The sequence below is a fragment of the Sebastes umbrosus genome, chromosome 6, assembly GCF_015220745.1.
Source record: "Sebastes umbrosus isolate fSebUmb1 chromosome 6, fSebUmb1.pri, whole genome shotgun sequence".
NCBI classification, from domain to species: domain Eukaryota; kingdom Metazoa; phylum Chordata; class Actinopteri; order Perciformes; family Sebastidae; genus Sebastes; species Sebastes umbrosus.
The window spans coordinates 27,094,121-27,107,454 of NC_051274.1; the positions used below are offsets into that span (position 1 = coordinate 27,094,121).

General features: G+C 39.9%; 1 protein-coding gene across 2 annotated transcripts in view; it reads left to right on the top strand.

The window, feature by feature from the left end:
- celsr3 (cadherin, EGF LAG seven-pass G-type receptor 3) overlaps positions 1–13,334 on the top strand; it is a 125,538-nt gene that overhangs the window by 70,493 nt on the left and 41,711 nt on the right. For both annotated transcript variants that reach the window (XM_037772995.1, XM_037772996.1), the window contains 2 exons: positions 10,343–10,484; positions 12,943–13,063. In XM_037772995.1, coding sequence (XP_037628923.1) covers positions 10,343–10,484; positions 12,943–13,063 — 263 coding nt within the window. The remainder of the gene's footprint in view (positions 1–10,342; positions 10,485–12,942; positions 13,064–13,334) is intronic.

The window sequence follows — 13,334 nt, forward strand, 5'->3', positions numbered from 1 at the left end:
GTGAGAGAGGAGAAGATGAAAGAAGCCAGCTGACTTAGAAAGACAGAAAAAAAGGGAATAATTATAATACTGCCATATCTGCGTAGGTGTGTGCCAATGCTCTAACTGGGTTAAACAGATATTTGGTAACACATAATGAGTTCTCATCCACCTGAGACCGAGAGAAAGAGACTGACTGCAGGCTAACTTCCAAAATCTCCTTAGTCAGGTGAATTTAATGAGGCAGATTTAATGTGGAGGAGAAAAACCTGATTAAAAGAGAAGGAGAGGAGTTAAGAAGTAAAGGAGGAGAAGATGGAAAACATACACTCTAAAGAGAGAAGTGTTGAGAGAAAGAGAGGAGAAAGAGAAATATAGAAAGATGCAAAAAGAGGCAGAAGAGGAACAGAGAGACTGAACATGTTAATAGTTAATGAGGAGAAAGGCGTGTGACAGAAATAGTGTAAAACAAACACCAAAAGTTTTGAGGCAAGAGGAAAAATGAGAAGAAAGAGGGCACGAGAAAGTCAAATCAAACAGCCTGAAAACACTGATGACACGTTTGGGAATAGATCCACACACAGCCGGCATTAATACACACAGAGACAAATACAAATCATAGAACTGACTGAGAGTAAACCAACATGACAGACGCATTCGCGACAGAGGAGGAAGTGTGAAAGTGAAGGAGAGGATGAGGAGCGATATTTGATATTTATTTGAAGCTTTATTAGCAGCTGCTGATGCAACAGCTGCAGTTCACTTCTACGGATATTGATTAAACAGACTAAACCAACCAAGCAGAGATGATTAAAGGAGCTTACTTATATTCATGATTAAAATAGAGACGAGACAAGTGATTGAATAGCAAATTAAGAGAAAAAGAACCACATGAAAGACTAAACCAGGAGAGAGAAAGTAGCCAGACCACTTTTTCCATACTATTTTGTCACTATATATTGAGCGCCCATCATCTTCCTTCTCTGCATCTCTCCTTGCATCTTTTCTTAGATACATCCTTAGATTTCTTGTTACCATCTGGACTGGTTGTAGAACTACTTCCTTAATTAAACTCTAAAAGTTTCCCCCTCATTAAATTCACAGTAATCTACAGTTAGCCGGTCATTTGATGCAAAATATTTTGATGATGTTCCAATGCTGCATCTGCTGTTATAATGGCAAGACATGGTAAAATGTTCCCATATTTGGCTGGGCGTTCCTGTGGAAGCCCAGTATTCATGACCTACTTAGCTCCAAAAGTCTTACAAATAGCAGAAAACAATTTGTAAAAGCGATATAGGAGGAGGGTTCAAGAAGAGAATTGGGACAAAAGGTTAAGGCCAAAACACACCGCCACCAAACGTCGACCTCCGATCTCCTCACTCACTTCTTCCTGTTGCTGTCTCTCATGTGTGTCGATGAATCGATGAGGGGAGCCTAGTTGTTGAGAAATATCCCGAGCTATATAACCTACAATGGCAAAAAAGATATTGCCTGGTGAGCCATAACTCTGGAGATTGGCTCTTCAGGTGAGAAATCATGTTGAAGTAGTGGGTGTCCACACATGATTTAAAGCTAATGCAGAGGTGGAAGTAGTAGCCTAACGTTACTCAGAGCTTTTGCTTTAGTAAAAGTAGTAATATCACAGCGCTGCAGCGCAACGCTTCCTATTGGTGCTTGGGGAGGTACTTGACGTGTGTCATATGACGCGCCGCTGCGCTGTGGCGGCAGCGTGTTTTCAGCTTTATTTTTCTTGGTAAATTCGTTGGGCCAAGTTGACTCATGATTTGATTGAGGCATGTGGCTTGTGTCTTGCGTCACTGAATTCCACTTGAAGAGTTTACTTGATAGAGTTTAAGTGTAGGCTATGATTGGCCAGCCACATAGAGCTGTGCAGGGATGACGTATTTTTGTAGACCAACCGGGAAGTTAGCATCGCCCTGGTTCCCTCGACAAAAAGTCAGTCGGATTTTTCCATTGGGTTTTGGATTATTGCAGAAAATAAGCTCTGTGACAAACAAACATTTATACTTAAACGTTTTATTCCGATCAAATGAACACCACTTTTATGATTTTTAAAGTGTGAATGCAATCACCAGACGTAAAAAGCTAACGTTAGGCTATAAACGAACTACACCACGGTTGCATGAGCATGAGTACACACAACGAGGCTGTAGAGGTGGACGAGTCGGCATGATGACGTTTAGTAGTCTCATTTAGCCACTTGTTAGCAGCCGTCTTTTATAAGACATATAAAAGCTTCACAATTCACATGTGGGATATTTACTGACTTTTTATATCGTAGAACAAAAAGTTAAAATCTCTGAAGCTTGTGTTAACCACAGACCTTATTTCAGGCCTCTGAAATCACCACAGGTCAAAGCGTCTATGCTTAGTAAGGCGGAGCTGCAAGCCAATGCATATGCAATATGCATATGTAAGGTTAGACGACCTCAGCACTAAAGTTGACTCTGTCACACCTCTGTGACCAAACAACCAAACTAAACGTGTCCTGCTGCTAACCTCAGAGTCTACCTCCGGGTGATGGAAGAGAACTCCAAGGAAAGTTTTACAAGAAAGAAAAGTTTGGAAATGAGAGCATGAGATTAAAGCGGAGGCAGAGGGAGTGAAGGAAGAACGACTGAGAGTGAGTGTGTTTCGTGGAGGATGGAGTTTGTTAAAGTTAGAGAGCCTCAGGCCTGGCAGCATGGCAGAGGAAGTAGAGAGGCGCTGCTATCCCTGTAGCATCCTGCACCGCCCGCGAGCTAATGCTAACACCTTGACTTATTAGCATGGAGCACGCACGCAGAGAGAGAGAGGCTACACTCACACACACAAAGCATATGCACAAACTTCATGTGCGTGCACTTATTTACTGTAAACTCAACTCTCTCTCTCATTATCATTATCTTTCATCAGCACAATGAGCATTAAAAATGGAAACTGTTAAACAATGAATGCCGCTTCGAGACAAATCAAATCAAAGTTTAATAAGCAGAGAAATAAAGTGGAGAGAGGTGCTCTCTGAATAATTCCCTTTCATGTGTGTGTGTGTGTGTTTTGGCCTGGTGCTGAAACGAGCCCAACGAGTCTCTCAGGCAACTGCTTTTTAAGCGCCTCTGATTAGTGAAATTCAAGAGACAAGTGCGAGACAAGGTCCTGCATGACAAAGCACAGAAACATCTGCCCTCTGAGTGTGTTTCTGAGTACGTATACAGTATGTAAGTCTGCATATGTGTGTATTCATGTGACAGTTGCTGCCAGTTGCTACGGGCTAATTCACTGCGCTGAAAAATGTAATTTAAATCTGATAAATTACAGCCATGTTGATTTATGTCTGCTTGAGTTCCCTGAGCTGTTTAAAAAAACCAACTCGATCACATGTAGAAAAACATATGTTCATAGTTTGAGAACAGGAACTCTCACTCTCACTGTAGTAATGAGCCATTTATCAACGCTTCCTGTTTTTTTTTTCGAGACATTAAAGTAGTGATTGAAAACAACAAATGCCAAATAGATATTTCCTCAGATGGAGTTTGTCAGGAAAGCGTATAGGTTGTTGTTTTTGGGGTGTGGTGTGCAGCTGCAGTATATTAAGCTGGGACCCTCTGGGAGAAACAGGGAGAGATTTATGAGTTTCACGCTGTACTTCCTGTGTTCCAACCTACAATAGGTGCCAGATCCTCGAAGTGCTGAATCAGTTGTTCTCTGTGACAAATGACTCCTCACCTGGGAATGTCATTTATTGATCAGGTTTCATATTGAACCTAAAAATATACAGGTATTTGGCACTGTTGTGCGGCTATATAAACGGTACGTCGGGGATACAGTACAGTGAGTTTTTTTACATTTAGTAATCTGCTATTTGAAGAAAGTTTTTCCTTACCTTGTGTGATTACTCAGTGTACGCTGACACAGACAAGTTTTAGGTCTCTGGAGCCTGGTCAGACGCATTTGAAACAATTTTTTTCATGCATGCATTTTTCACAGTTAGTTTTACAGTCAAACCCACCCACACTGTCTGCTCGATATCTGAGATTTAAACACCAATACCCAGCCTGTTATTCAGTAAACCAACATATATTTGTAGTACTGGTCTAAACTAAGTTTAGCACAATACTATACATTTCAAAACTGTCCTCTAGAATAGGGGTCTCCAACCTTTTTTCCTTCTGAGAGCTAAATGACAAAATGAAAGTGACCGAGAGCTACTCATAGCACCAAATTGTCCATCGGCAATACCAGACATAACTTCTGTCTTACTTTTGTAAAGTTGTCCTATCATAAAACAGATTTATTTTTCAACATTTGTTTGTGAGTGTTTTGGAAGACAAATGATGTTGTTCTGCTTCGGGGCATCAGACCAGAAAATGCTTCTATGTGTCGCTCTAGAGGGCATCAACAAACAGCGTATTTTGTCGTTTAATTTGGAGCACTGTGAGCGACCACTTTCACATAACACACAGTCATTGGACTCAATGCCCACTGCTGTTGTTCTGTTTTCCCACCAACACATCTTTATGACATCCACAATCTTTTTCTCTGTCACAGAGAGGACAGTTGGATACACAGAGGATGAATGGTCGTTTCAGTGAACAGATGACTCATGTTTCTTTTGCTGATTGTGGTCTGCTGGAGAAGTCAAGCTGATGGTGTTGTGTACAATAAAGTGTCCAAAGCCAGACACAAAGCTGTGAGTCACGCTGGTGTGTGCAGCTCGAGACGCATAACTTTTCAAAGAAGCTCCTGGACCCTAACTGTGAAAGACAAGAACACACGTATGATTTACAGCTCTTTGTTCTTACAGGCTGGAGCCTCCTTCTCTCTCTCTCTCTCTCTCTCTCTCTCTCTCTCTCTCTTTCTCTCTCCATCTCTCTCTCTCTCTCTCTTTCTCTCTCCATCTCTCTCTCTATCTCTCTCTCTCCCTCTCTCCTTCTCTCTCTCTCCCATATTGTTGTGACAAGGCCAGTGCCATTATAAGCATTTGAAAACAGCCAACGCTGTCGTCGTCTCACTCTGTCAGTTGCCATGGTGAAAGTGTAAAGATGTATAGGGCAGATAGAAGATGATTGAGTGTGTGTGCGTGTGTGTGTGTGTGTGTGTGTATATTTGAGACAAAGCGACAGAAGTGGAGACCAATAGAGTTAGAAACAGAGAGTGGGGGATCATGAGAGAACAAATAAGAGACACAATGCTGCCACTGCTTATGTGTGTGTGATCCTATAATGTGTGTGTGTTTGTTTGTATGTGAAAATCAATTGTGAAACGAATAATTGACCCTTTGAATGCAGACCGGCCAATCAGAGCGTAGCATCGGCCAGCTCTGACCGGGGTCTGACAACTATGCGGCTCTGGTCCATACACTCTCATGCTATTGTTCTTCATTTTCAGGCTGGTTTTGTGGATTTTGAGCTAGTGCTCGTTAAACGTTGTGTAAGGAGATATACGTTTCTAAAAACATGACCTTTCAAAGTAACAACCTGTGGAGCTAACATTAGCAGAGTACCTTAGCACATCATTAATTACCATTACCATAATACTAGCTACTGAAGGTATACTGCATGTATACAAATGCTGCTTTTGCTTTTTAATGGTTGTAACAGTGAATAAAGTCGTCATTGTTATTGTTGGTATTGATCGCCAGGTGACGGTGGTTCACTTTTAGGCTGGTTTTACACAGTGAAACTTTCACGCAACTAAAAGCGGGATAATTTAGTTTCGTATTAGATAATGAAAGCTATAGGGAGTCACAACTAAACGTTTACTTAGCTTATAATAAAACAATATATTGACTGAACCTACTGTGCAAGAACATTGTTGTTCTTGTACGTTCTCGCATTGGGACCGGTGAGCTCAATTTAATATATTCTTTATTCACAATACTCCGCCAACAAATTATATTATATATTATGGGGGGGGGGCTTAGCAAATGGCTCTATTGGAAACGGAACAATTGCTGTGATTATCTTTACTCTTTTGTTTGTATAATTCCTGAAATATTTCCAAGCGAGAGGAAGAGAGAGAAAGGTAGACGGAATGAAGAAACTGTGTGTAGGAGGGGGAAAAAAGCAAGGCCAATGTGTGTTTTTAGTGTGTATTTTCTTTGTTAATTACAGCATGTGTGTGGGTTTGTAGTTTCACAAAGAACAGAATAAGCGAGAGAGAGAGATATTTTCAAAGAATAGGAGTCATTGGTAACCTTGTACGTGTCTAAAGCTGCAGCCAAGGCCACGGGCTTGAAAAGCAGAGTGGTTTCTGTGCTTTCTATAGACGAACACGTGAAAGCAGACCTCACACATGTTTGTCGGCTCCAGAGGGAGGAATGCGGACCCCAACAAGCTGCACACACACTTCAGTCACACTCCAATCCATAGAGACGTCCCTCTATTCAATGCTGGTAAATTAAAAAGGCGACCTGAAAGCAGAGCTCGCTCGCTGAGGGAGCCGAGGTGATTGTATGTGAGGCGGAGAGCTTTGTTGGTGAGAAAGTCAGTCATCAGTGTGACGCTCGGGGCTAAATGTAATATTGTATTTTAAAGATTACATCTTTTTCTGCTTTTCACTCGATGATTACTATTGATATGAATACTAACATCAGTATTTTGTGTTGGAGCGGTTGAGAGGCTTTTAAGCGTTAACAAGAATGTTTGTGTTATGGACGGTCTCAAAAAGACATAATGTGAAAATCTAAATCTGTATATAAAGCACATGGGCTTTGAATACAAACAATAAACACAATAAATTGGATTATTGATATCTTATTATATATTAAATAGATGTAATGATTGAATGTTCATGACGAGAGAGATCAAAATACATGTCAAAATCTAAGAGAATCTGGAAATCAAATTGTAATTTCCATGTACAGTGTATATATTATCCTGGCATTCCCAAAGGATTATTTTAAAAGATAGAAGACATTAGTTATTATTATGTGGTAAATTCAAGTATTATTTTATATGTAAAAGTAGGAGTAACCTGGCTCTTAGATATTGATATGTATCAGTAGTAAGGTCTTAGTTTTTTATGTTCTGTAATGTGGTTAAATCAGTGGAGGTGTAAACATCTACTGTAACTGTCACTAACATTGTTTTTAGCATTTTCTGGCATGTTTTACCACATTTGATGCTACAAATACCCTCCATCCTGAGATCAGCCACATCACAAGGATTCAGTTTTACTAAATTATTCATATAATACGCACCTGCAGCGCCAGTGTGAATGTGATTTTATTGGATTTATTGCTTTTATTTCCATCCCAACATGAAAGTGGGGTCTTATGGTGCGACTAAGTCGCATAATATTTTAATCCAACTATTAATAAAGGTACATTAAAGACTAAATACAACAATTTTGTTCTTTTTAAATTAAAAGCAGGTCTGGGTGAGAGGCGTCTTTATTTGTGCTAAATACACCCTAAAGTGTGTGTGAAGCACTCTGCTTTAGTCATTAGATTAAAGAGGAGTTTTATGTGTTGGCCTGTATTACCATATAAGAGGCTGGTGTGTTTGTGTGGGGATTGTATTGAAGTGTATGATGGCTTTGTTCGCCGCGCTGTACAGCCGCACACTGAAGTGGACTGTGGGAATTTGTGTGTTGTACGTTGTTGTGTTGAAGTGGCTCGTTGAAGTGTGCTGTCTTTGCTTTTACGTAGGCAAATTGTTGTGCTATTACGGTTGAGAGGTGTTTAAACTTTTTCTCCAATGACTTTACATTTTTCAAACGAGTTTTTCTTTGGCATCAGCAACACACACTCACAGTATTATACACATTTATACCTGAAAATGATGGGCTATTATAAAGAGGAATTATCCAAAATATACTAAGACTACAGCTGAAGATTATTTTCATTGTCAATTAATGTGTCAATAATTGGTTTCTGTGCTTATTTGATTTATTTGTGCATATTTGACATCTTCAAATAACTTTTTGTGTCCAACCAACAGTCCAAAACCCAAATATATTCATGCAACAATGATACAAAACATTTGAGGAACTGACACAAGCAAATGTTTGGAATTTTTGTTTGTGTCACAACCAGTGAGTAACCTCCGGGTCTGAAAAGTGAAGCCAATGCTGAAGTGCCTTAAACTTGCATTCTTTCTAATAGCCAGCAGGGGGCGACTCCTCTGGTTGCAAAAAGAAGTCTGATTGTATAGAAGTCTATGAGAAAATGAGCCTACTTCTTACTTGATTTATTACCTCAGTAAACATTGTAAACATGAGTTTATGGTCTCAACCGCTAGTTTCAAGTCTTCTTCAATACAGCATGATGTTCATTTAGTAAATTATGGTCCCATTCAGAGTCAAATAGACCATAAAGCAGAGTATGCTTTAGGGTGTGGCTACCTTGTGATTGACAGGTTGCTACCACGGCGTTGTCCGTTCTGGGTGTTGTCCGCATTTTTTGTCTTACAACTTTAACCCTTTAAAGTTATTGTAACATTTTGGTCGCCTAAATATGTCTTGTTCAGCATTTGGTTGTTCTTAGCTCCACCCTCTTAGTTCACTTCTTGTTGCAAAAAAACAAGATGGCAATGAACAAAATGCCGAACACCAAAGGCTTCATGAATGGGGCTGGTTATATTTTGTCAGACCTCACCTTGTGTGATCATTCATAGCTTTTTATTTAAATATTTTTACAGACATTAAAAACACATTTTCTCCTCCTTGACCTGTCCTTGAGTTCCTTTGTTTTGAGCTGAAACACCCCGTTTATCATTTACATAAATTGCAGCAGAAAAGCCTCTTTTTGTGTAGTTCTCCATGATGTTTCCTTAAAGCTCAGATGGTAACTTGTTTGTGTTATTTGTGGCTGAATTGAAATGTGTTTTTTAAAATTACTTTCATAGATCCATGCTTGATATTTTCTTTCAGAGGCAGCATTGATTTGTGCTTTATTCTGCGTGAATGACAGCATTGTAATGCACAGTGGTGGCTTGTTTTCCAGTGGTTGGAGTGAGTCGGGAGAGTGTGGGATAATCGCTGTTTGATGTTTGAGATGTGTACTTGTGAATTGACAGGTTATTATTTCTGGTACATGAATGGGAAATGGAGCGGCGTTCTGCATATTTAGATTTCAATAGTTGTTGTGTTGTGCTCTCATTTCTCGCTTCATTTTGATTTTCAAAATAAATCTATTATTTAATGCATTATTTCTAGTAGTGAAGGACTAGAATATCAAACAGATGTACTTCTCTGATATTAAGGTCATGTAGAGGTAAAATTTACTCAAATTTACTAACTGTAAAGCCCATGAAAACTTCTACAAAGATCTCCAAGTTTTTTATTAAGAGACAAGTTTAACTGTCAAAGTCGTGATATTTGTTTGTCCAACCAATTTCCCTATTATGACCTCAGTGCATTACAGTTATAAGGATGTCACACTTCCTGGATTTTAAAATACTTTATTACACGGTTGTGTTGAATACTCGATTCTGATTGGTTAATCACAGCGGTCTGTAATTTCTGTATAAATAACAGACCGTTGCTATAGGCGCAGCTCTGATGTCGGACTCTGGCGGACCGTTTTTGTGTCAAAATATTGATTTCTTCAGTAAGTAGCCGTGTAATAAGCAGGATAATGTACAGCTAGCGGGTCATTGTTGTGAAAGAATCCCCTTCAGGGTGATGAGAGCGGCATCATCCTGTCAGGGATTCTTCACTCGCTGTACATTATCCCTTACGTATATTGCCAGTCAGGCTGTTCTCATACACTGATAGTAGCTATACCTACGAAAAGTAATGGTAACTGTAATTCGTATATATCCCACAAAATCAGTTTGTGCATATTCCATATCGTGAACCAGGAAGTATAAAGAGACACAAACGCTGCGTAGGGAGAATTTATGGGTGAAAAAACAGAGGACTTTAGCCCATGAGGCCGGTGTTCGTACCCCGCGTGAAACCAGAAGTCAACATTCATTGATTTATTTGTCATGTATCTTCCATACTTAAGATACACCACTTCCGAAATTTTAACCCAAACCACGATCTTTTCCTAACCCTAACTAAGTAGTTTCCTTTGAAGACGGAAGTTTATTTTGAAAAGACTGTATGCATGTACTGTTACGAGTAGAAATTGACACGTGTTGCTGGACATTTGAAGGAAAACTGAGGCATGAAAAATGAGGAATGACTTTTCGTAAGATATCATATGAACCGTTGTATGAGGATGCGTTGTGCCAGTGAATGTAATCCTTGCGTCAATTCATGTAATTGGTAAAGCAAATTAGTTCTATATGAACATATTTTGTAGTAGACAGGGTAGCATATTTTGCTACAGTAGGTGGTGTTTGTATTTGACTTGTAGGGTGGTAGTGGTTGTGAAATGAATCCTCTCTCTCTCTCTCTCCTCACTCAGGTTACTACGGGAGAGGCTGCACTGACGCCTGCCTTCTGAATCCATGTGAAAACGAGGCTCAGTGCCACAGGAAGCCCAGCTCCTCCCATGGATACATCTGTGACTGTGGAGACAACCACTACGGGCAATACTGCCAACACAGGTACACACACACACACACACACACACACACACACACACACACGATTGACTCAACATTTGAACATTTGAACTCCAGTTTACCTGTGAGATGCCAACACGGTCTAACACTCTTTAATGCTGCTTGTAGCCCTGCTAAGCTGTTTTCCAGTGTGTGTGTGTATGTGTGTGTGTGTGTGTCTTGATAGCTTTAGTTCTGCCTTGTTGTCCCACATCTCCAGCGTTGCATGTAATCCACAGTGGAATGAGTGTAGACTTAATGTAAGAACATACACACACACACACCAAGGTTATCTGTGTGTGTTACAGGGTCACAGGCGAGCGTGACCCTGACCTCACCCCGTGATCCCTTCCTTCCTTCCTGCCTGTGAAATCCACACAGCTTTGAATTTATCTCATGATCTGCTCTGTGTGTGTGTGTGTGTGTGTGAGAGAGAGTGAGAGTGTCTCGTCTTTGATCTAGTTGGTGTGTGTTTTAAACAAAGACACACATTGTCTGCTGCTGATGAAATATATGTCTACTCTCTCGTTTAATTTCCCTTGATGTGCCTCTCTCTCTCTCTCCCTGCTAGTGTAATTTGTCCTCTTTCTTCTTAAATGAAGACACCAAATTTAGAAGTCTGGCTCGTTAATCATCTTCCTACTAACTCACTTTAATCACATTAATCAATTAGTCGATCTACAGAAAGATGATGATGTTGATAATGTATTATTCAACCTTTTTTTAAGTCAAAGTAGGAGTTTGTTGATTTTTATCATAGTATATTTTGTTTGGGTTTTTTTTCACTCCTGGTCAGATAAAATAGGTGCCTTTAAATCAGTTTGTGCTCTGTTCATTTCTCTCTACACACTTTATAAACTCAATGATATATATAGCAATGAAAAGTAATCTTTTGCTGCAGCCTCGCCATGTTCAGGTGACTTGAGTGCCTTTGTCCATATAGCGTCTTTCTCTGGCCCGCAGTGCGCTGGGGAGCGCTTCATCTCAGCGTTTCATCAAAAAAGCACTCTGAGCGCTGAACAATATCTTGACAACATATCACCACTCTAACCACCTTTGTATGATAGACTAGCATCACCACTTTGCTTTTTATTATATATTTGGGCTACTATCTGTTTGTTTGACATCGTTTTTTCATCATGAGCACCAGTAATTAACTTAACACTACGTTAACAGAAGGTTACAATGCGTATGGTGATAAAAGCACAACACTCACCAGAAACCTTCAGTGTTCGTCCGATCTGCTCCCACAAATTCTGGCTTTTGTATGCTAATGTCTTTCTCACATATAAAGCTCTGGATAGACAGACATAGCCATGATTTTCAACTAGAAGCGCTCGGAGTGGCCACACAAAAAAGGCGGAGCGCTCAGAAAACAGACGTTGAGTGCAGCGCTTTTTCCCTAGGTGGCCGCATGCAGCTGCATACTCTATCCTCATTGGGAACAATTTAAAAAACGCTAAATTGACACAGGCCCTGAAATGAGAACTATGCATGTTAGCTATGAAGCATGATAAATAATCGTAACTGAAAGGAACTCATTTAGGAAAGACTATTTGTCGGAGTACAGCCAGCGCAGCTTCCTGTTAAGAACCAGCCACAGTTTCTACGCTCTTTCTTCCCCCAGTTATGATGAGACAAAGCATTTGGCTCTCTGGATATGTCTGTGTTGCCATTTGAGCCCTTTAAGCATCCAAAAAGACACAGCAGGGAGAGACGCTTCATTTGGAGAAGAGATTCGGGAGATGTAACAGAAAAATCTCTGGAGAAATAGAGTCAATCCTAATATTCTATTAAGATCGCTGATATCTGAATTACCTCTTCTAAACTCCCCGTAAGGAGCAATAAAGACACGCACATGAGAATCTGCAATGATTGTGAAAAGCGTTCAGCGATCCATTAGAGACTGAACAGAAGGAGAGCGCATTAAATGAGATGCGAGCAAAGAGAAAGGAAACAGCTACTGTACGTGTCGTGTAAAATCAGTTTGAAGTTCAGCAGTTTTTAAAAAAACTGCTTTTAAAGTGAATGAATAGCTAAAGTTGTTTTTTGCTGAAATGTCATTATTCATATTTTGGATAATAATTGGTACAATCTATGATTCAGCATATGCTATAAAGTGTTTACTGAAGTGCATATTCTTTCCTGACCTCTCAAATTCCTTCACTCTTTATCTCTCCAGTGTCTCCCTGCACCTTTCACTATCAATATTTTCTCAGTTTGATCCCTCTCTTTTCTTCCTCCGTCTCTCCTTTTCTCACTGACTGTGTCTCTCTTTCATCTCTTTGTTTCAAACTCATTAGTTAGTTTGTCATAAGTTAGAAGTCGGAGGGAAAAATGGATCCTTTGAAGAACAAAAATACAAGTTTTTGACACGCCCTGTTGCTTTCCTTCTCCGTACAGATTCTACTTTTTTGTGTTATTGATTTTACCTTTTTTGTTTATGTGTGTTTGTGTGTAGGATTGATCACCAGTGTCCCAGGGGTTGGTGGGGATCTCCAACCTGTGGACCATGTCACTGTGACACCAATAAAGGCTTCGACCCCGACTGCAACAAGACCAGCGGACACTGTCACTGCAAGGTAACCGGAAACATCGCAACTCTCAGGCGTTTTTTGATTAAATGCTAATTTTGAACCTGATTGATTTTTACTCTTGGCTAAGGCAGAGAGGTTGGTGCATCAATGTTGAAGATGTACTAAAGGCTGTTGCACACAGAGTATCTGATTAGATGCTGTAGATTTAGCATCAGATGCAGATTTTTCACTTTTTTTTAGTTAACTAGAGAGTTATTCGTCATATTACAGAGCTGTTAGACAGCAGCTGTTCAAAGCTCTAGTGAATGGCTACAGA